General features: G+C 39.3%; 1 protein-coding gene across 4 annotated transcripts; it reads right to left on the bottom strand.

Annotated features, from left to right (window-relative positions):
* Positions 1-1,997: 1,997 nt before the first annotated feature.
* mdm1 (Mdm1 nuclear protein) lies at positions 1,998-23,907 on the bottom strand. Of its 4 annotated transcripts, none has more exons than XM_067581125.1 (16): positions 23,705-23,907; positions 22,853-22,952; positions 22,434-22,583; positions 21,125-21,301; positions 20,811-20,902; positions 20,588-20,725; positions 19,788-19,949; positions 18,118-18,209; positions 17,949-18,036; positions 8,540-8,766; positions 8,280-8,438; positions 5,546-5,628; positions 5,274-5,332; positions 4,894-5,161; positions 2,561-2,623; positions 1,998-2,473 (listed from the first exon to the last, which is right to left on the bottom strand). In XM_067581125.1, exons 1-16 carry the CDS (start codon positions 23,720-23,722, stop codon positions 2,364-2,366), a joined length of 1,986 nt encoding a protein of 661 aa, XP_067437226.1. In that variant the 5' UTR covers positions 23,723-23,907; the 3' UTR covers positions 1,998-2,363. The 4 variants fall into 4 exon arrangements, with proteins under 4 accessions (XP_067437226.1, XP_067437225.1, XP_067437228.1 ...); XM_067581124.1 differs by having other exon boundaries at positions 17,943-18,036; XM_067581127.1 differs by having other exon boundaries at positions 17,949-17,991; positions 23,705-23,906.
* Positions 23,908-23,943: the final 36 nt, after the last annotated feature.

Below are 23,943 nucleotides of genomic sequence, written 5' to 3' on the forward strand. Positions count from 1 at the left end.
TTGTTTATCAGGACTCCAACTAGTTCAAAATGCAGCAACAAGAGTTTTGATAAGGTCAAAAAAGAGGGAACATATCACACTCGTTGTTGCCTCTCTACACTGGCTACCTGTTCGCTACAGAACTGATTTTAAAATTCTGTTGTTTGTTTACAAGCGGTTAAATGGATTTGCCCCCTCTTATGTTACAGAACTCAAAGTGTTATGGGGAAGGGGCTTTCTCTATTGCCCCCACCATCTAATTCTCCCCCACTACTGAGATTTTGAAGCGTCATCTTAAAACATACTTCTATTCATTAGCCTTTAACTGTGACTAACTTAATCCAGCTCAGATATTTTTCCTGAAGTCTCTGTAAGTCTGTCTCTTCTTTCTCTGTTGTTTTGTCTTCCTCTCTGTGTGCTGGGAAGCACTTTGGATCAACTGTGTTGTGTGTAAAATCTAAATAAAGTTGATTTGATTTGATTTTATATCTGCACCAGACACCCAGTTAAACTTGTGCATGAAAACACAATGATCTTATTTTCACCTGCAAGAAGTTCTCATTTTCATTTATTTTATGCCCCCCCCCCCCCCCCAAAAAAAAATCCATGTAACCAGATCTGAAAAATGTGTAAAAAGAGATTTTCCTGGTGTGAAGCCAGGAATCACTTTTCTGTTTGTGTGTGACGAATCCCTCCGAGACTGAAGGTGAGATAACAGGCTTCGATTCCTTTTGCATTTCAAGATCATGAAACCTGCAGAATGACTCGGAGAGCTTTTTTCGATGCCAAGTAGGTCAAAAAAATCCAGAAAATAAACATTTGAGGACAACAGAAACAAACAAAAAATGGAATTAAAGACATAAAACACAACATAACAGGCATGTATGACCATTTCTGGATTTGCTTTTGAACTCTTACAACAAAAGAATAACTCCTTTGAGATTTCCTCTGATGAAATTTCAGAGCAGGATATTCACATATGCGGTAATGATGATATTATAGGAGGCTACACCCACTGAGGTTTACATTGTTTGTTCTGGCCTTATATTGTTATAATGGGAAATTACACTCAGCCGGTTCACCTGCAGTTCACGCCTGGCTGATGTATGTGTTCTGTTTCTATAGTGCATATAGGCTGAGTGTTTGCTGGGTAATTCGCCTTCCAGTCCAGAGGACAAGATATGTTTGTTCTGACGTGATTTCACCTCGGCCGCAATGTACAGAGAGGATGTTTATTTATAGACAGGTGTGGGAAAAATATATGTATATTTTCTGGAATTCCCAACTTCCTGAGTGAGTTAGACATGAATGTGGTATCAATCTTCTCATCATTTGTGTTGCTTTGCATTGCCCTGCACATTTGTATATTTGCACTCAACCATGTACACCGTTTTATTGTATGGTTTGCCTTAAAATTGTGACATATGTACATTTTTACATAAATTTATAACTTTTTATCTCTTTTTTTCCTTCTAATTCCTTCACTACACATTGTTTATGTGTCAAATAAACCTTTGAATCCTTGAATTTTACTCTTGGCAAGAAAGAAAATACACATACTGTATTTCCCAAAATGTCAAACTATTCCTTTAATTTGGACTTTATTGCTAAGAAGCAGAAATTCCTACGAGGCTGACGCGAACAGTTTTTACCGCTGAGCTGCTGAGCATAGCATGAGATGTTACGTTTGCAGCTTGCGTTTTAGATTTCTGAAAAACATTTTCTGATCCAAACCGGAGGTAAAGTCGTATGTGGAAATATCCAGTGGAAGATCAAACAGACACTGACTGGAAAAAACATCAGCGCTGAGAGTTTCTGGGGAAATTTCTTCTGAGCTTGTCAAACGTCAGTCTTGCAGGAGGAAACACATAAACTGCAGCTGACTTAACAGCTGAAGAAGATTTCAAGGTTCAACTTCTGCTCCTTTTAAACCAACAAAACCACATTTTTTTTTTTTTTTTTTTTATGGGAAACGTCAACAGAGAGAAGATTTGTGATTAAGACTTCAAAGAAACTGGTTCACATTCACATTTTTGTATTTTTTGGTAACTTTGTATGACTCATACAATTTGCATGATTTCTATCCGTCTCTAATGACATAAAAACAAAAATGAGATATTGTTCATGACACTTTCATCACTTTGATCGCAGCAACATAATTTACTACATTCATAAAAAACATCTATTACAAAACTAAAGCAGCAGAATAATTACCAGAACCTTCAGTTCATCTATAAAAACACATGATTCTCACTATTTAAATTAATCACTTTCTTCTATGAAAATACATTATTATACAACAATGATTCACAAACTAAAAACTCTACAAGCAACACGCTGGTTTCCATGGTGACAGCAATGATCTGGTTGGGGGGTGGTGGGGGTCATCTCTTCCCCCAGAAGTTATCTCGTCTCCTCTGAGCGCGCTCCAGGACAGAGGACGCCATGGAGCAGGAAGCTGCCGAACGCCACGACATCACCGAGAGACGGTCGTCTAGGCAACCGGAGAGCGGATTTTAAAAATGAATAACAGACAGGTGAGATTGTGTTTTAATTTTATAATTTCTTTAAAAAGATTCACCTTCATCAGAACCGCAGCCTCCTCCTGAACACTGCAGCTCCCTGAATCTCAAACCCAACTCACCTGAAGAGGTAAAGGAAACGTAAATGATCATTCACACCATGTGATCAATAAACTACAATCACACATGAGCTAAAACTCTCTATCACAATAGAGCTGCAACAATTAGTCAAATAATCGATTGACAGAAACGTAATCAGCAGCTATTTTGATAATTAAATTAATATTCTAGTCATTCTTTTAAGCAAATTGACAAATATATTCTGGTTCCAGCTTCTCAAATGTGAAAATTTGATGCTTTTTTTTTGTCGTACACGAAAGTGAAACTGAATATCTTTGTGTTTTGAACTATTGATGAGACAAATCAAGACATCTGGAGACGTCACCTTCAACTCTGGAAAATGATAACCATCATTTCTCATGAAATTTTACAGACAAAATGACTAATCGAGGAAATAATCTGCTAATAAAAAAGAGAGACAACATTTGCACAAATTCATGCAACCTTGAAACTTCATCTCAAGTCTGACACTTGAAGTTTCTTCTTGTTTTTTTTGTGTGTGTGTGCTTTTGTTCATTTCTGCTTTTATTATTTACTTATTTTTATTTTACTGGTTCAGACTTTTGAAGTTATTACCCTGCAGACTACACTACAATAGAAAACATTTTATTGCCATTATTTATGGATTTATACAGTTCCTGTTCACACTGGCTATTTAAAGATCCTTCAAATGTGCTTTCAATGGAAGTGATGGAGGCCAAAATCCACAGTGTGTCCACACAGTCATTTAAAAGTCTCTGTGAAGCTTATATGAGTCTTCAGCAGTCTGAGTTAGTCATATCAAGTGGATATCTGACACATTTACAGTCTTTTTAGCATCAAATTCCCTCTTTGTGTTTCCTCGGACAGTGTTTCCCTGTTGAGCTGCAGGTGGAAGTATAGTAACAAAAAGACTTTGGCACTAAAAAGACTGTAACGTTGAAAGATATCTACTTGATTTGACTCATTTGGACGCTGAAGCTTCATATTAGCTTCAGATAAACTTTTAAATAATTTTTGCACAAGTTTCCAGAACCAAACTAACGTCTGCAGATGTCTCGTTTTGTCCGATCAACAGTAGATATTCAGTTTACAGACACAAAAGACAAAGAAAACCAGCAAATATTCACATTAGAAAGGACAGAACCAGTGATTCTTTATATAACTTTATTAATGACTCTATTATCAAAATAGCACATAATTAATTTTCTTCTCCACTGACTGATCGATTACATGACAGATCGTTTTAGCTCTATGTACACTGTGTTTTGTCATATTGTCAAATACATAGCTAAATCTGCCACTCAGACATTTTTCCAGGTTATATATGAAATCTGATCTGTTGAGGAAACTGGATGAGAAGAAAATGAGAAGGACGTGAAGAAGAGACACTGACCTGGAAACATCTGAAACCTCTCATTTAATTTGGACCGAACGGCTTAGGAAACATGACAAAAAGTCCAAATGACGAGTCCTTTTGTGTCATTTTTTTTTATTTTGCTCACGTTGGAATGAATCTGTGTGTTTATGTTGTCTTTTCTTTGTTGTTGTTGTTTTGTGAATATTTGGTGTTGTCGTTTGTGTGATTTGATTCTATCACAACCAACAAGGTGTCAGACAGATGGTATTTTTGAGTGTTTCAGCCCTTCTGGTCATTATTTTAATTAATTTATATTTAATTTGACATAGATCGGGTAAATAGTGACACAAATACTTTATGAAACAGCATTTACAGTCAGATATTTCGGCTTCTTATAGCTTAAAAATTGTTCATCAAATTTCAAGCCAGATAACAGAAGAGAGGCCTTAAAATGGCGAATAAAATATATTTTAATAAAATTTGAGTGAATTTTGGTCTATAGTTGCTCGTCTATAAACAGAAGAGTTGAAAGTTGTAATTAATTTGACAGTTTTTCCATAAACTGTTGTTTCTACACTGTGGTGAAACTTTCAAAGCTGCAGATTTTTAACGCAAATGTTTAAATTTTTGTTGTTTTTTTTTTCAGTGTGCATCACCTGGGATCAAAAACCAGAGTTCTGAAGTTCAAAATGTCTTTAGTTTTTGGTTTCTTGGAGGGACGTTTGGGTACGAAGAACATGAATAAAAATCAACAGAAGATAAAAATAAGCAGCCAGGTCACCTGACTAGAATCAAAAGCAATATCAGTATCAATTTATCAGTTTGTTAGTTTTCCAGCTGAAGCGGTGGAGATGTGTGTTATGTGTAGGTTGTTTTATAAAACCTACATTAAATCAATACATTATCAATAGCAGTGGCGGTGCCGATGCTCACCATTGTGCTGGAAGTCGGGGTGTCTCAGGGTGCCTTGGATACAGTGCTGTGGCGGTGGGACCAGCGGGGGTGGGGCTCCGGGGGAAGAAGGCGTTTGCTTCGTCCTGATTGGTTTAGAGGGAGGACTGGAGGCTGGGTTGTGGTTGGGGGCGGGGCCAGAAGAGTGGAGGCGGGTGGAGTTGTTTTCTGGCCACGCCTCCTTACGTGTGACAGGCAGGTTAACGGCGGTGTCTGCCCCCGCTGCCACGGAAACCGCCGAGCCACACCTCTGAACACACAGACAGTGATGTCAGCATCATCACATGATGTGAGGGACAGAAAATGTTATTTCATGTTATTATATAATATATATATATATATATATTATATTATTTAATCACCTGCTGTTTGGACGGAGATTCATCAGAGCTCTTCAGCTTACCCACAAGTATGGCACCTCCTGGAACACAAACAGAGGTCAGAGGTCACACCACAGACTGTATATCAGCCTTCAAATCTTATTAAAGGAGCAATAGCTTCCAAAATGACCACCAGCACACTTATTAGAGGGCCTGAATTTAAAGATTGAGACTATAATGACTCAATGAAAAACATGATTGACTTAATATTTCTTAGAGAAGTTGAGATCTTTTGAACGGGAGTCAGGTGGCACCTGTGGCAGGTGTGGTGACGTCATGGTGAGTCCTCTGAACTGGTCGCGTCTTCAGCCTGGGAGTCGGTAACCTTCCCTCCTCCCTGCACACACACACACAAACACACACACACACACACGCACACACACACACACACACACGCACACACACACACGCACACACACGCACACACACACACACACACACACATTTTAAAAGGTTACATTCACTTTTATTGTCTCTCTCATAAAGGAAACTGCTGCAACAACATCACAATGAAAAGTAAAAAAAAAACACAATTAATAAAACAGCTGTAGACACTGGCTTAAGATGAGAAATTACCAGCAAATGAGTACAAAATCATTCACTCTATTAAAAAGCTGCAAGTTCTAAGGCAAAAATATCTCAAAGCATTCTCACCTTAGTAAATAAATTACAAACAAACAGACACATCTCATTTTACAAGCTTAAAAACATGCCTCTCTGTCCTGCTGTCTACCGTTAACAATTGATTAGTCTATTAATTAGATGAACAAATGAGTGTTTATAAAAATTGTGTTTACACAAGGGGGGGCCTGTATTTCCTTCCCGAATTCAAAAAAATTCCAAAGCTTTATTTGAATCCGACTCAAATATTTACAGAGGTCTGACACAGCTGGACTTCCTGTTACTATGTCGATGGAACAACATTTCACCAGCTGTCTGGCTCTTTTCTGTGGTAAACCTGCCAATCGTAAAGCTGTTTATGGTTGATCACAAGTCGTTCTTATGTTGTGTTGTCCGTCCACGTCAGACATCAAATGTATTTATAGTTGAGGGAGGGGGTTTCCAAAGCTATCTGACCATCCGACAGGCACGTCTGAAGGCGTATACCAGCCCCTTAACCTACTAACAGTCAGTGTGTGAACATGTCCAAAGCCAAATATCACTATCACCACACACACACACACACACACGTGCTTCCTGAGAGCCATCGAGGCTGCAGAATCAGAGTTCAGTAAGACGACACACTTTCAGACTTTTTGAACAGAAACTAGGCAAAGAGTCTTCAGCCACACCAGCTGCTATTTGGCACAGCGGCGCTTTGTGCTAAAGGCTAACATGCTGATGTTTAGCTGGTATAATGTTCATGATGTTCACCATCTTACTGCATGTCAACATTTGCTAATTAGCACTAAACACAAAGCTGAGGCTGATGGGAGTGTCGTTAGTTTTGCAGGAATTTGCAGATATTGGACAAAATGAATTTGTGACCCAATGATGGAGCTACATGAAAAGTTGAACACCACAGTGATTAATATTCATCCTGAGGGGAACATGAATATGTGAACCAAATTTTATGGCGATCCATCACATACTTGTCAAGACATTTCACTCAAAACTACAAGTTTCAACCTCATGGTGGCAAAAAGTGACAGAATCACAAAAGTCAGTAAGATTCATCCTCTGGGAAACATGAATGTTTGAACAAAATTTCATGGCAATCCATCTGATAGTTGTTTAGATATTTCATTCTGGACCAAAGTGGAGGACTGACTAACAGACATAAAGGCCACATCGCTAGCGTGACGGAAAAAATAAATGTCATGCTTTTTTTTTTTTAATATATGATCATGTAAGAGTGGGAAGAGACTTTTTATATATGTGAGGAGAAACAGTACTCTCTATGACAGTAACTGAAAAAAAAAGACATTTGAGGACGTCACTTTGTGTTTTGACCAGCCATTCTCAACCAGTGGGCCTCAGAGCGCCATCTAGTGGGCCGCGGAGGCAGTGGGACTGCCAAATAGTTAAAACTATTTTTTACAAAGTTTACAAAGCTAGTCATTTTTATATCTACATAAATAAAAACAATATATATAAATGCATAATTTAAATGACCAGTTACATTTCAATATCACCACACCAATCACAACACATCATTAGGTAAGTCAGCTAGCTGGATCTTGCTTCAGAAGACATGGCTGTGTCCACTGTGTTGGAAAATGAACTGATGGAACTATCAGCAGACAGCAGCTTGAACTTCAGCTCACACATGTTGACTTTGATTCATTCTGGAGACTGGCTGCCAGTCAGTATTGTTCTCTGTCAAAACGAGAAATCAAATTTGTGTTGCTTTTCAACACCACCTGTTAGTGTGAATAAGGGTTTTCCATTCTTACACAAGGTGTCACAAAATCAAAGACAAGGAGCAAACTGAAAGCAACTTGGATGCTACTCTACGTGTCAGTCTCTCACCTATCAAACCACAACTTGATCATATTTTTCCCAGAAGCAAGCCCAGGTGTCTCACTGAGGATAAACAGAATATTTATTTTGTTCATTACAGCTGACAGGTGGCTAACACATATTTACAGCCCAGTTTTTTTGTCAGGTTATATTTTTTTTTGTTTCTTTGTTTGATTGTTTTTTTTTTTTCATTTATTTGGGAGGGTGGTCCTCGGAAATTTTTTTAACAATCAGAAGTGGGCCTTAAGTTACCAAGTTATAGACCAAGCAACTGATGGGTTAATTGAAAAAATAATCGACAAATTAATTAACAGTGGAAATAATTGTTAGTTCCAGCCCTAACCACAATTTGTCCTGATACAGTCAAAAGAAAAAAATGCAACTGTGACAATTCTGACTGACATGAGTCATAATCGTTGAGTCATCCTTGTCCTCCTTTGACCTTCAACTTTTAATTTACATAGTTTACTCACATCTTTATATAGTTAAACAATAAAGGGACAGAATCTGAAGAGAGAAACTTACTCATCTGTATTTTCTTCTTCTTCTTCCTCTCCTCCCCAGGCCAAAATCCTCTCAGCAGCAGGACCCGGAGGTGTTTGTGCATTTGTTCGTGTGTTTTTGTTTGTATGCTGTATGTCACCTGACGGCACGACAGACCTCTTACTGCAGTTACTGGAGCGGCTGCAAACAAAACACACAGACAGAAATAAACAAACCTGATTTCATTCAGAATCAGCTCAGAAAAGCTTTTAAGATGATGACGATGACGTATGTTCTCTCACCTGGCCAGGTCCAGGGCCTCCACAGAAGAAGAGCTGCGGCTGTCTGGATTGTGACTGAGGTCGCAGGTCAGACGGGGGGTTGTGGGATCTGTAGCAGAGTCTGTGGTGTCTGACGGCTCCCACAGAGCGTTGTGTTCAGACAGCAGCTGGCTCAGGTGATCTCTGGAGAAATTAGTGCCCCAGGCTTGATTGCGGTACAACAAGGCCTTCTGTCTCAACTCCTTCGCCTGTTAGGGAAAAAACAGAGAGTCCTGAACTAAAGTCAAACAGTTTATTAAGTCCTGAAGACCAACAATGATAAAATAAACAGCTCTGCTTTTTGAGACAGAGGTTTTGCAGTCATCATGTTGTCCTTTTTGTAATTTGCTGTTGTGCAACTTTTTAATATGAAAGTTAATAAAGGAAATGTGCAGAAACAGAAAGAGACTGAACATGCTTGAAAGGCAGGATGCGCTTCTAGAAAAGTGAATGGTGAAAATCTGTGTGGTTAATTTTTTTTGCTTTAGTACATAACCACATTAAAGAGATCAGCAAATTAAGTTTTGTTTTGCTTGCTATTCATCACGCTCTTTTCAGACAAGATGTCAAGTCAACTACTAGGGAAACCCCATTGATTTTACACTACAGCATTTGTTCATATGCGTAAAAGTAGTATTGTGGGTAATGTGGTCAACAGATTCCAGATTTTGACTGGAAAGAAAAACGTGTGGAATGAAAAAGATGATATCTCTGGTTCTGCTGCATCACTTTTTATTATTTTTTCTTAAACTGTCCATTGTGAGTGGAAACACTAAATCAGTGGAGTATTTTTTTACAATAGTTCCTGGACCATCAGAAAGATCTACTCGCAGAGTGGGAACTTTTTGGGGGGCAGGAACTACAGTCATTTAGATCCCTTTTCCTCTGGTACAAAAGCAACTGCTTCAAACTGAAAAGAAAATGTGATCATGTTCCTTTGTCCCAGTTGAAATTCTGGCTGCTGAGTTTTCAATGAGCTGATAAGTCAGGAACTATTTTTATTCTCATGTTTCAAGCAAAAATGTCAAACATTCTTTGTTTTCCAGCTCCTGAAATTTGCTGCTTTTTTCAGTTTTATCTCAGTGAAAAATGAATATGTTTGCATTTTGAACTGTTGGTCAGACAAAAAAAAAGCAATCTGTACACGTCACCTTGAGCTTTTGGAAAAAATAAAAGACGTTTTTCACTATTTTCTGACTTTATATACAGTACAGACCAAAAGTTTGGACACACCTTCTCATTCAATGAGTTTCCTTTCTTTTCATGACTATTGACATTGTAGATTCACACTGAAGGCATCAAAACTATGAATTAACACATGTGGAAATATGTACTTAACAAAAAAGTGTAAAACAACTGAAAATACGCCTTATATTCTAGTTTCTTCAAAGTAGCCACCTTTTGCTCTGATTACTGCTTTGCACACAGTCTGCATTCTCTTGATGAGCTTCAAGAGGTAGTCACCTGAAATGGTTTTCACTTCACAGGTGTGCTCTGTCAGGTTTAATAAGTGGGATTTCTTGCCTTATAAATGGGGTTGGGACCATCAGTTGTGTTGTGCAGAAGTCAGGTGGATACACAGCTGATAGTCCTACTGAATAGACTGTTAGAATTTGTATTATGGCAAGAAAAAAGCAGCTAAGTAAAGAAAAACGAGTGGCCATCATTACTTTAAGAACTGAAGGTCAGTCAGTCCGAAAAATTGGGAAAACTTTGAAAGTGTCCCCAAGTGCAGTCGCAAAAACCATCAAGCGCTACAAAGAAACTGGCTCACATGAGGACCGCCCCAGGAAAGGAAGACCAAGAGTCACCTCTGCTGCGGAGGATAAGTTCATCCGAGTCACCAGCCTCAGACATCGCAGGTTAACAGCAGCTCAGATTAGAGACCAGGTCAATGCCACACAGAGTTCTAGCAGCAGACACATCTCTAGAACAACTGTTAAGAGGAGACTGTGTGAATCAGGCCTTCATGGTAGAATAGCTGCTAGGAAACCACTGCTAAGGACAGGCAACAAGCAGAAGAGACTTGTTTGGGCTAAAGAACACAAGGAATGGACATTAAACCAGTGGAAATCTGTGCTTTGGTCTGATGAGTCCAAATTTGAGATCTTTGGTTCCAATCACTGTGTCTTTGTGCGACGCAGAAAAGGTGAACAGATGGACCCTACATGCCTGGTTCCCACCGTGAAGCATGGAGGAGGAGGTGTGATGGTGTGGGGGTGCTTTGCTGGTGACACTGTTGGGGATTTATTCCAAATTGAAGGCATACTGAACCAGCATGGCTACCACAGCATCTTGCAGCGGCATGCTATTCCATCCGGTTTGCGTTTAGTTGGACCATCATTTATTTTTCAACAGGACAATGACCCCAAACACACCGCCAGGCTGTGTAAGGGCTATTTGACCAAGAAGGAGAGTGATGGGGTGCTGCGCCAGATGACCTGGCCTCCACAGTCACCGGACCTGAACCCAATCGAGATGGTTTGGGGTGAGCTGGACCGCAGAGTGAAGGCAAAAGGGCCAACAAGTGCTAAGCATCTCTGGGAACTCCTTCAAGACTGTTGGAAGACCATTTCAAGTGACTACCTCTTGAAGCTCATCAAGAGAATGCCAAGAGTGTGCGAAGCAGTAATCAAAGCAAAAGGTGGCTACTTTGAAGAAACTAGAATATAAGACATATTTTCAGTTGTTTCACACTTTTTTGTTAAGTATATAATTCCACATGTGTTAATTCATAGTTTTGATGCCTTCAGTGTGAATCTACAATTTTCATAGTCATGAAAATAAAGAAAACTCTTTGAATGAGAAGGTGTGTCCAAACTTTTGGTCTGTACTGTATATTGACGATCCAAGTAATTTTTTTGCAGATTAATCGATAATGATAAATATTGTTACCTACATTTTTCTCAACAATTATTGAGCAGACTGTCAGAGGATGATTCTTAGAGGGGACTTATTATGCTTTTCCTTATTTTCAGTCACATGTCGGATGGTCATATTGAACATGGCCAAAGTGTCAAATAATGAGGTAAACGTACACAGAAGTAATCCCTGTGAGCAAAAAGCTCAGGCTTCAGACTGCTCTGAACGCTTGGTTTCCAACAGCTTTTTCTACTTTCAAACCTCGCTGACATAAACTCATGACAGATTTCTTTACATGGTCATCTGCTGCAGCGCTGCAGCATGTGTGTCAACTGCTCTCCTTGGAGTTCACTGATCAGCACCACTAATATTATAGTGTTTCTGTGGCTGTTTCTGCTTGTGCTATTCCTTCCTACATTATTTCTAACTGATCCGTTGAACAAGCAGCTCCAAATATCTCCATATCTTGTTCTGTTGACCGGTTTTATCAGAACAATAGTGCCACTAACGAAGCTCTGCTAAAACGGTGGATAAACACATTCAATTTCCTGTAAATTCTTCACAATAAAAGTCTCCTGTTATTTAGTCATTAAAAGCTTTTGAGCAGCAAAAAAAGGAAACATTGGTTTTCATCAGCAGTAACTTAACACGACTCTGATATGTGCTGAAAGCAATCAGCTAACAGTAAAATAAGGCAGATATCTAAAAGTACAAACAGGAATGCAAAGAGAAACTAAACTTTAAACCACAGAAGCTACAAAACTACAGAGAGCTGAACACAGATAGGATAAAGATGTCAAACAATAAGCACATAATGAGTGTCACCAAACAGAGACGTCCTGCTGTAATCTTTATTGCTCCGGATGTTCGTGCTGTCCACTCTCATATTTCGGATCACATTTCAGCTCCAACAAGTACGGATGTATGTGAGAAGTTTGTATCTTGTGTAAAGAACGAGAACAAGAATCGAAATCAGACTAGTATAGTTTGTTTACGTAGCCTCCAGAGCTGGAGAAAGCTTCCTGAAGCTGACCAATCAGAACAGAGTGGGCTTTTAGAGAAGGGGGCAGAAGGGAGGGGAATCTAAAACTGCCTGTTTCAGACAGAGGCTAAAGGGCTGCATAAAGAGCCAGTAGAAGATAAATAAGGAGTTTTTGTGAACTGTGAATTATGCAAAGCTACTCAAGTGGAGTCCAAAAAAAAATAGAGAGCTGGAAATGAGTATAATAGGTCCCTTTTAATGATTTTAGTGACCTCCTTACCTTTTCTCTATCACCACCATGAGGACACTTTGGCTCTGGGTGTTAAAAGTAGTAGAGTAGTTGTAGAGTAGCAGAGTAGTAGTAGAGAGGGTGACCACACACATTTTGACTTGTTATAAATATATTTCTAGGCTGCAGGTATGCTGATACTTCACTGAACTGACATGCAGCCTGTTCAGAGAGCAGCAACAAAAAGAAATGTTTAGCTGGAGTGCTGCTAAACACTGCTAAAAAACTTTTCTCTGTGTTTGTTTTACTGACTGCTTTGCTATCTTTTTCTTGTAAGAATCATGTATAGTGCATTCTAAAGTTTTGGTGAGCCAAAGACAATTTTCCACCCAGGTGGACAATAAAAGTATAATCTTTTCTATTTTCTGTCTGTGAAAACACTCAAATGTCAAATATCTGCAAACTCAACTACGTGTGGAAACATTGCTGATGTTGCCCATGGTTGACATATCAGCCAGTGCACGTATTAAACAGTAAATACACGCAGAAGGGAAATGCTGACTAGCAAATTTCATGGTGAGTTATGAGAAATGATAAGGAGGTGTTAAACACGTGTTGTTCTTCCTTTGTCAAAAAACAAATCTGTATCACAACTAGTTCAAATTTAAGAGCAAGAAGACAAATTATACATCTTTGCTTTGATAATTTAATATGAAACCTTTACAACACCTCATGCTGCAGATTTTGATAAAACAGTAACCTGCTCTAGATCCCAGTCCAAACACTGGATAACCCTGACCCCGTTATCAGACCAAACCTCAACCTGTCTCTAACCTAAACCTCAACCCCCAGATGAAGCCTGACACGGCGCTTCTCTACGTGACTGTCAGCATGCTGAATGACTGAGTCGGTGAAGGTTTGATTGTTTCCTCAGAACAGCCAGCACATGACGTCAGCTGACAGCTCCCTCCACATAATGAAACGATTCACGGGACAGATTCACCGCACACTTGGAAAGTTAATCGCCCACTGATTCCTCGACCAGTGGCTTAGTATTGTTTGTTCTTTTATTTAGAAGAGATTCTGTGAAATTAAAAGAAGCTGCAGCATTGTTGGCTTTCTGTTGGTGCTAACTCGGGTTGTGAGATGCATCTCAAGAACAAAACTTACTGAAAATCAGAAAAGTATAGACTCAGTTCCTAGTTTATTAGGTACACATAGCTAAAACCTGAACAGTCTAATCAAACAACCCTGCAACAATTTCATGATTTATAGAGGTGCTGAGAGTTGTTTCTAATATTTTATATCAGTGTGGGTAAGCATATAGGCTTTGTTTCAGAAATGCACTAACCCTGAAAATTATATTTAACTGTAACTGACTTGAGGCTCAAACAACAAACGCAAACAAAGATTATATGAGGCTACAGCCATGATAGCAGCTCTGTGAGGCTGTACTTGTAAATGCTAACATCATGTTCCCAGTTACCATGTTCACTGTGTTGATTCAATGTGTTAGCATGCTAACATTTGCTAATTAGCACGGAACACAAAGAACAACTGAATGGCTTCTGCAGGTATTTGGTCGTAAACTAAAGTGTTGGACAAATTGAAATTTTGAACTGACGATGGCACTAGATGAAAAGTCAGGATGACCATAAATGACCATAAAGATGAATCAACACCTGTCTCGGTCTGCTATATTATACTGCATTAGTTTTAGCAAGATGTACCTCATAAACTGGTGTGTATTTTTAATGTAATAGTCTCATGGTTTCTTTCTCAGAGTTTCTGACGTTTGTTTTTAAAAGGCTCACACAGTCACATTAATGTTTCTTATGATCAGCTTGCTGAGTAATATAATAACTGTTAAATATGAAGAGCTTTGCATGCTTAATGTGTTTTAAGTTGTTCTAGTTGAGTTTTACAGTTGTAGAGCTTTTGATTTGTTATTTAAAGGACTGACGGGACTCGAGTGGCAAATTTGAGTGAGGAGTGTTGCTGAGTTTTATCTGTATGCATTTTATCTTTAACCACAAAGAAACATTAATTAAAGTTGTTTAAACTTCCATTTATTTTCACTTTTATAATGGCTCCTTTCTCTCTCCCGCACTACTTTTTCTTGCTTATTTTCTAACATTGTGAGGCCCTTAGTCGTAGCTGTATATTTTTTTCACTTAGTAACAGCAATGAAATACAGATCAGGTAAAGTTGTTTCAGTTTCTGTTTGGTTTCGCTTTTATGCTCCCCTCCCCTCACTCCCTCTTTATTTTCTTTCGCATATTTTCTAACAAGGCTTTTATTTAAATTTTGTGGGAATAAAAAAAAAAAAAAGAGAGAAAAATCACACCTGAACCCACAAATGGATCTGTTGACGGCCATAGATTCAGAAGAGTCGACCCCAAATTGGGACACTATCGTCAGTGTTGCAGGGTGACTCAATAAAACCGTGAAGCAGAGCCATTGCATGTGCAGCATTTCCATTCGGTTATGTACTCAGGAAACTGTTTATTAAGTTATTTCCCAACATGAAGGTCTAAATATTGTTCCAGAGTCATGTCCCCACTACTAGGAACAATATTTATTTATTCATTACATTTATTTTACTGGACTAAAACTACTCAAATTACACATATTAAGCCTAAAAATACTGGAATCTGCTTATAATAAAGCCACTATTTGTAAGTTTTAACAGCAGACTGTAAACTCCCCCCAGGAGAAAACATTACAGACAGTAATGTTTAAAAACCTGTTATTAGTCATTTATAGTCTTTAACACTTAAATATATGGATACAATTTGTTTTATAAATCTCGGGATGTTTGGTTTGTGATTCTGTTTCCCTCCAAAGAATGATAGCTGTTGATGAGACCAAATTTTTAAGCTAAATACATGTGACAACTTGCGATGGCATCACTATTTACATTAATCTGCAGCCTCCACTCTCATGGCTTCTGGCTTTCCACCAGATGTTGGGCCCTGGCTGCAGAAATTTGCTCCCATTCAGCCACAAGAGCATTAGTGAGGTTCAACTCTGATGTCAGGTGACAAGGTCTGACTCGTTGGTATTGGATGTGGTTGAGGTCAGGGCTCTATGCAGACCTGTCAAGCTCTTCTACACCAAACTGGGAAAACCATAGCTGGCTTTGTACACGGGGACATTTGGCCTCATGCAAGAGTCTTCAAAGTCGGATTCAATAAATGCTTTTAAGTTCCCAAACTTGTCGTAAATCGCTCATTTCAGCCTGATGAATGTTCATAACGGAGCTGAATGATCCTGAGATTTTCTTATTAGCATAATCAACAACCCTAAAATAATATAAGGCGACCTGTTCCGCTCGGTTTGTGGGACAGTTTCATTCGCAAAAATGTTCCCAAAGAAAAACATATTTATCAGTGTCAGTAGTCATATTAGAGGAGCTGAAACTATAGTAGAAAATACGAATCCATCAGAGCAGCGCTGTACTGTGACAGAAATGAAGAGGGGATGCTTTGACGTGAAGTTAGATGCTAAAAAGTGTCTTTCTAAAGCAAAGCGCTCCGTGACTAATAAGAGAGGTCTCACAGAGATATTAGAGGAGAGAATATTATAGCCTACAATAGGTGATGTTACACTGTTAGCTGCAAGAATATATAATAAGTATCAGAAAAGTGTATGTGACGGTTGTAGTGGTTCTTGCATGAGGTCCACTGTCATGTTGAAACAGAAAAGAAACAAACAAACTGTTGCCACCAGATCTTCTTTCATTGAAACTAAGGGGCTCAAATGAGAAATAACAAGCTGAACAAGACCAAAAGTACACAAAGATTTTGGCCATACAGCATAAAAGCAGTCGGAAAATATTAGGAATATAAATGTAAGACCAAAAGACTAAGACTAAAAGTGATAGAAACTGTTTTCCCTGCATGTGTTCGGGGAATGTTTGATGGTATTTTGTTGAACTTTGCAAACATTACGCCTGTTTGAATGAAGTTGTTTGATGTTGAACTGATGTCAGCTCAAATCTGCAGATTTCATGTAGAAAAGTGTTTCTACACGTACGAGCAGCTGCCCCCTTCCTCAACGACACTTTCCACAAGGTTGGTGGGAACCTACCTGTGCGTGTGTGTGTGTGTGTGCGCGTGTGTGTGCATATGTGTGTGTGAGTGACTAACAGTTTGTTGTTTCCCTGAAATGAAGCTCTGTGGTTTCACTGCTGACACTCAGCACTCTGGTTTCCATCAGCAACACACACAAAAACACAAACGTTACGCGAATTTCCCCGACTACCACATCAATAACAGTGATCAGGGAGAGAGTGATCAGTCAACCGTGCTTTCACTGTGATGTGTTTAAATGTGCAGGTGGACAAAGTACAGTGAGTTTAAGTTTAGTGGTAAAAAGCTGAAAGTGGTTTAACGCTGACCGCTGTCGATGTTCTTATTCAGTAAGTTTCATGGTTTTTTGAAAAAAGACAAATTCATCATTCCTTACCACCACTTTCTTTCACTGAATCCATGTATTTATATTCTGGGGCTCTACTGGAATATCTTTGCATGATTTACAGTTAAAAACTCCTTATTTTATCTTCTACTGATCCTTTATGCAGCCCCTCAGTCTGTCTGAAACAGGCCATTTTAGATCCTCCTAAGGTCAGCTTTAGGAAGCTTCCTTCAGTTCCAGAGGATACATAAACAATCTATAGTAGCAGGATTTCACTTCTTTTTCTCCTTCTCTACTCCAAATGTCAACTTCTAAAATCCATCTGTACATGTTGGAGCCTGAATCAGGTCTAAAATATGAAAGTGGACAATGTGAACAACACATGGAAATACTTTAGCAACCAAGGCTACAGAATGGACGGTGGTTCATGCGCATGCGCGACAAGCTGACTTATGCATTGCAGGCAGCATTTCTACATATGTTCACCTCAAGTTTTGGAACTTTGACCATTTTTAACATCCGACATCATAACAGGATATGAATAACAGATAATTCCAAGAAGCTTAATATCGTCTCTCTAAGGTACCCCTATTTTACCACTGACAGTACAGAACAATAACTGTATGAAGAATCAAAAGAGAGAACTCAATACCTGCAGGAAGTTTGTTTAAAACTTGCAATTTGGATGCAATTTTAAACAGATTACTTCCTGTGAATATTGTAACGCATTAGAGACTCATTTTCCTCATATTTTCATTTTATTTTCTAAGTTTATATCTTTATTTAAACACATCCTCTCTCTGTACTATCCTCTTATCTGACCTGCAGGTTGATAAGTGAGTCCAGTAATAGAGACAGTTTCTGACCCCTGACCTCCTAATATGACAACATACATTCACCTGAGCAGCGTCTGCGTCCATTTCTCCGCCTTCTTCCGGGATCCTGTAGAGGGGAGAACGAAAGCTGGACTGATACTCTGTCAACATCCTGTCAGACAGACAGACGGTTCCATAAACATAATGAATTCACAGCACACAATAACACACAAACACACACACACAAACACACCTGTGTCCTCTCTGAACCTGAGGAGGAGGGGGCGTGGTCACCTGGTCGGGGCCGGGCATCTTCTCTGACTCCTCCCTCCTCTTTTTGTTGCTCTGCACATCAAAAAAGCTGAGTCAAGACACTTGTTATTAAGAGTTAAAGTATAATTCTGGTGATATTCTACATTTTGATCTGCTAAGAAGTATCTATCTATCTGATATATCTTATTCTTCTGTGCCGTAGATCTTCATCACCATGAAAACACACAATTTTTTTTGTGACTCCATCTGACACATAACATCCTGTGGCCAGAAATACTATTAGTAAACCAAATGTGGATTCATCCGCCGCTGCAAATAGTTCCCAACAAATTTCCTTCTACAGTCACCAGCTATTAAACACGAAACTACATATTTTGAGGTGTTTTTCTTTCTTTCTTTCAGTAGGAACCAATGAACTTGGAGCTGAGAGACACGGACAGAGTAGGGAAGTCATAAAGTGTTGAGTGACGGACTAACACGCGGTTGGTTTCTGGTCTTTTCATGGGATTTGTTAAATGTAGAATATAACCAGCCTTATCCTTTAAAGGACTGCAGGAAAGATCGAGTACTGTGTGTTTTATGACATAAGTGAAAAAACAAACAAACAGCAAAACAGACTAGAGGTATAAAAAGGAAAATATAGATATAAAAGCATGTCTTATGTTATCTTTTACTGCATTTGTTTTGTACCTTTAACATTGTCTCTCCTGCTGTTGTTGTAGTTGTTGTGTATAACTTCTTTTTGCCAATTCGTTCATCTATGTAAAGCATCTTTGAGTGCCTTTTAAAAGTGCTATAAATAAATAAAATGTATTATTATTATTATTAATATCATTAAAATGTACTTTTAGGCTTTTGCAGAAAGGTAAGTTTAAAGAAGAGACGTCTCAACTATTAACCAATCGACTGTTTACCTGATCAGAGTACTACAGACTCTACTACTTGTCTATATTAGTGCAAATTTAAAGTCCCTATCCAATCAGAAATGTGTTTTTCTTATTGTTCCTTCACTTGAATGTTGTTCTCTTATCTGTGCCATATGTGCAGAGTTTGTTTTCATTCATCTGCTGAAGGAGGAAAGTTATTCTGAGACAATGTGAACAACCTCAGCAACAAAGAAAACAGTCGTTCAGCAACAGACATTCAGAGGAGGCTGAGACCTGGGTCATGTCCACCTGAAGATTTGGAACTTTGACCATGTTTAACATCCGACATCATAACGATATATAAATGACAGAAAATCCCAAAAAAGTAGAATATGTCCCTTTTTTAATGTCAGTTTAACACATGTACCTACATTCACGATTTGTGACATCACATCTAGTCTGGAGCCAATCGTGGTCCAGTATGAAACTCACACAAGTGTGATGTGGAAACTTGAAGCCTGCAGTGTACGTACATTGAGAGTGAATTTTACAGTGAAGCAGGAGACGGCTTGTGTCCAGAGGTTAAACTTCAAAAATCAACAATATTTGCATATTCATAAATTTTGGATTTTTCAATGAGGGAGGGGATGTTTGTTTAATAAGATAATTGAACTTTTTTTGTGGAAAAAACATGTCAGACATAAATAATTATTTGAAATAGAGCATTTGTGTGTGTGCGTGTGTGTGTGTGTGTGTGTGTGCGTGTGTATGCGTGTTTGTTTACCATGTGTGTGTAAAACAGTGGGACTCTCTGATGTTCCAGATATTTCCGAAGGCGAGGTCTGGCGGACGGGACCAGACCCTGGAAGTTCTGTTGATACTCTGTTTCCATGGAAATGGGGCTCTTCTTAAAGGGGGGGACAGACTTGCTGCTGGAGTAGAGCACCTGCCGAAGGGAGGGGGGGGGGGATTCAAAGGTCAGCAACAATGACCAGTCATTTAAAAGTAATGACTGAAAACAACAGTTCACAAGTTACATCAAATTAATGGTTAAACAACCAGTGAAGTGATCAGAAAGGTCACATTCCAGATGAGCGAGGAGTTAACTGTCTATCTCCACCTAGTGGACACACAGCTGAACTGCAGATCTTTAAACCCCACTAACTTTTTATTGACTGTGCTCAGACCTCCTGGGAAGTCAGAACTACCACTGCAACTAGTACTACTACAACATATACAGTGTACAGTACAGTTTTTGGTAGTATTCATTGGCTATCCACTTATCAATTACGTGGCTAATTGTTTGTTTCAGCATTAGTGGTAATGCCAGCACATGTTCATTGTCTCTGCTTTTTGTATCATTTTAAAATGTACGTGGTATTTGAGATTTTTGTGTAGGGCATGGTAGTATTTCACCAGTTGTGAAACTGTCAGACAGATGTTTTGGGATTAATATTGGTAAAATTTGGTAGTATTTCAGTGTCATTTAGTGGTATCTTTAGTATTTTACCTGTTCTACAGTCAGTATGAGTGAAGCATGTGGTAGTATTTGATAGTATTTGGAAGTATTACTTAGTACTGTACCTGTTCTGCAGTCAGTACAGGTGAAGCAGCAGCCAGAGGTTTCTTCCAGCTGAACTGTCTGTTGTACTCTGTCCTCTGACTTCCTGACCTTTGACCTCCTGACCTCAACCCCGCTCTCAACCGCAGAGCATGCTGAACCTGCAACACCAGGTGAGGAATCCTGATCATTTATAACTCAGTAAAGGTGTCGTTTTAAGACAGACGCGCCTATATTTCGTCTGACCTCATTGGCCGAGGGCTGCCGTCCGTCAGGTGCTGCAGTCACAGGGCTGCTGAGCTGTGGTTGGCTGTCAGGTTTAGAGGGGTGGGGCTTCGCTGAAAATACAGAAAGCAGCTGTAGCACCAACAAGAACAATATGGCTCGACCGGGACAGACCGTGATGTAATGTAATGTGATGTTTAAATCTGTGATACTGAGCTATTTAAACAAAACTGATAAATTATATAAATTATATTTATTAGAATTAAGACGATGAAAACAGAATTAATATGTGTGTGAGAAGATAATGAAAGCAAAGTTTTGCGATGAATATTTACTAGATTTTCCAGCTGTTCTTGGTTGTGCAGCACGTTCAGAATCTGCAGCAGGTCGTGGTCCTGCAGGAGGTTCAGGCTCTGCAGAAGATGCAGGTTCTACCCGTGATCCAGGTGTTGGTGTTGGAGGTTTTGGGTCCATGGAAGGCTCCTTCCTGTGGGCTGAACGGCTCCTAGAGGCTGGTAATGAAGAGGAGAAGGAGGAAGACATCTAAAGCATTAACATACCAACATGCTAAAATAACTTTTTTGCAATTTTAACATCATTAATGTTATGCATTAACATACTAACATTAGACATGCTGTATTTATTGTAACATACTGATAAAATATTAGTAGCTACAACCGTAAGTATGTTAACATTACATACTGTATTAAAAGCTTGCATACTGACACGCTGACTGTGCACATGTTGAAGGAAGAGTTGACAGTTTTTCAAGTGTGTCTTAAGCAGCAGTCAGGACAGTCAGGTGTCCATATGAGCAGTGAAAGAGGTTTTCCTTGCTGTAATCATTCCTCCTGTTCATACTGGATATTAAAAGATCCTTCAAATGTGCTTTCAATGGAAGTGATGGAGGCCAAAATCCACAGTGTGTCCACACAGTCATTTAAAAGTCTCTGTGAAGCTTATATGAGTCTTCAGCAGTCTGAGTTAGTCATATCAAGTGGATATCTGACACATTTACAGTCTTTTTAGCATCAAATTCCCTCTTTGTGTTTCCTCGGACAGTGTTTCCCTGTTGAGCTGCAGTAGAAGTATAGTAACAAAAAGAGGAACTTTGGCACTAAATAGACTGTAATGTTGAAAGATATCTACTTGATTTGACTCATTTGGACGCTGAAGCTTCATATTCATTTTTGCACAGAAGGAGGACTGTGGATTTTGTCTCCCATCACTTCCATTGTAAGTGCATTATGAAGGGATCTTCTAATGGTCAGTATGAACAGAAGGAATGATTACAGCAAGAAAAACATGTTTCACTGCTCATTTGGGATCATGACTGTTGTTTTAAGGCAGACTTGAAAAATTGTGAACCTACTCTCTTAGCTAAAAGCAAAGCTGAGGCTGATAAAGTACGGCTAAAGATGGAAAAGAACAGCTGAGTCTGATGAAGAACATCTTAAACATATGAGATCAATGTTGAGCAAAGTCTGACAACATAACCCTGAACTATAACACTCATATTGTCTTAAATACAGTATATACATATTAGAGTATTCTGATGTCACAGTTGGAATGTTTGTTATTACAGGGATCCGATGACTTCATGAGATACTTTAAGAGTAGGATATCGTCAACATGTGTCTCTACCAGCAGGGGGCGCTGTTCTGTGTGCATGAAGAGTTGGCTCAGTGATGGACAGTTGCGGATCTGGTGGACGGAGCAGAAAGTTGCCGGACTGAGCAGGACCAGCAAGACCGAGCCTCTTCCGACGCTGAAGACCTGGTTCTCTGCTGATAACTGAGACACAGACAGGTCAACCATATGAGACGTGATTTTTACTTTTAATATTAAATGTTAATATAATATAGATTAAATATGTCATGATGAGAAAAACCTGCTCTGTGTTCATACAACTGCAAAAACAAACAGCAGCTTCTCAGGTCTCAGGTTCTGCTATTTTCTCTGTTTAGACAACATCTTTACTGGTGCAAATTAGCTACAAACTTCACAACTGACTGTATGTGGAGCTTTTTCACAGTAAACTTTGATCAGGTCAGGGTACGTACCCATCTGGTCAGAGCGCAGGCCGGCCAACGGGGCGCAGCGCTGAGGAGACACACTTCTGGACCGGGAAACCCTGTAGCTCTTCTGGTATTCACTCTGACTCTGAAACAAATACACAAACATACACAAGTTCTGCTGGACTCTGCTGTCTCCGCCTGCTGCTGTCTGATGCTGCAGAGGACTCAGGCTGATTAGTCATTTGTGTCTGGTTACTTTTTACTGACATTTACTGATGGATTTTATCCTTCATCACCTACATTGTAAGTACATTATGAAGGGATCTTGTAATGGTCACTATGAACAGGAGGAATGATTACAGCAAGAAAAACATGTTTCAATGGTCATTTGGACACCTGACTATTGTTTCAAGGTAGACTGGAAAAAACTGTGAACCTATCGTTTAATACTGCAGTCAAGGATTTGACAGTTCAGACAAAAACAAGCACAGCTAACGTTAGACACTAATCAATACGGACAATACTATAAAATAATTATTATTTGAATTACTAACTAATATTAAAGTGCATTGTGGTGGCGTTAAGGTTGTTATCATGTTATTAACAGCTGCAACAGTAGTTGTTGTTGCACAGTCAGGTCAATACAAGTACAATCTGAACCGGATTAGCTCTGATCACATTAGATTAAATCACATTCATCCTGACTCTGCAGGATCGTGCACGTTCATGTCCGGTAAACAGACACGACAGACTCACCGTAACTAAAGCTGTCGGCAATTCAGTCACTACCACATTATAAATACTGCAGTTAGCGAGCTAAGGTGGCTACGCTCGTTAGCATCCATTCATTCGTCTCACCTGTTGCTAACGCTAATGATGCTAACACTTGCCGTTTACCTTGAAGCGGACAGTCATGACGCTCTCACCGCCGATTAAACGCCGCAGGAAGTCATCTCTGTGCCATTATGACACCAGTTGAGTTAGTTAGTTAGTTAATGAGCTGGTTAACAGCGTCGACCGGCTAACCAGCTGGGCCAGCATGCTAACCAGCTGCTCAACTTTAGTTACGGGAACAAGCCGCAGCCGTTGCCATAGCAGCAGCTCAGCGTCATGCGCAGGCGCGTTCACAGCAAGAC

The sequence above is a fragment of the Thunnus thynnus genome, chromosome 23 (assembly GCF_963924715.1).
Source record: "Thunnus thynnus chromosome 23, fThuThy2.1, whole genome shotgun sequence".
Taxonomy (NCBI): Eukaryota; Metazoa; Chordata; class Actinopteri; order Scombriformes; family Scombridae; genus Thunnus; species Thunnus thynnus.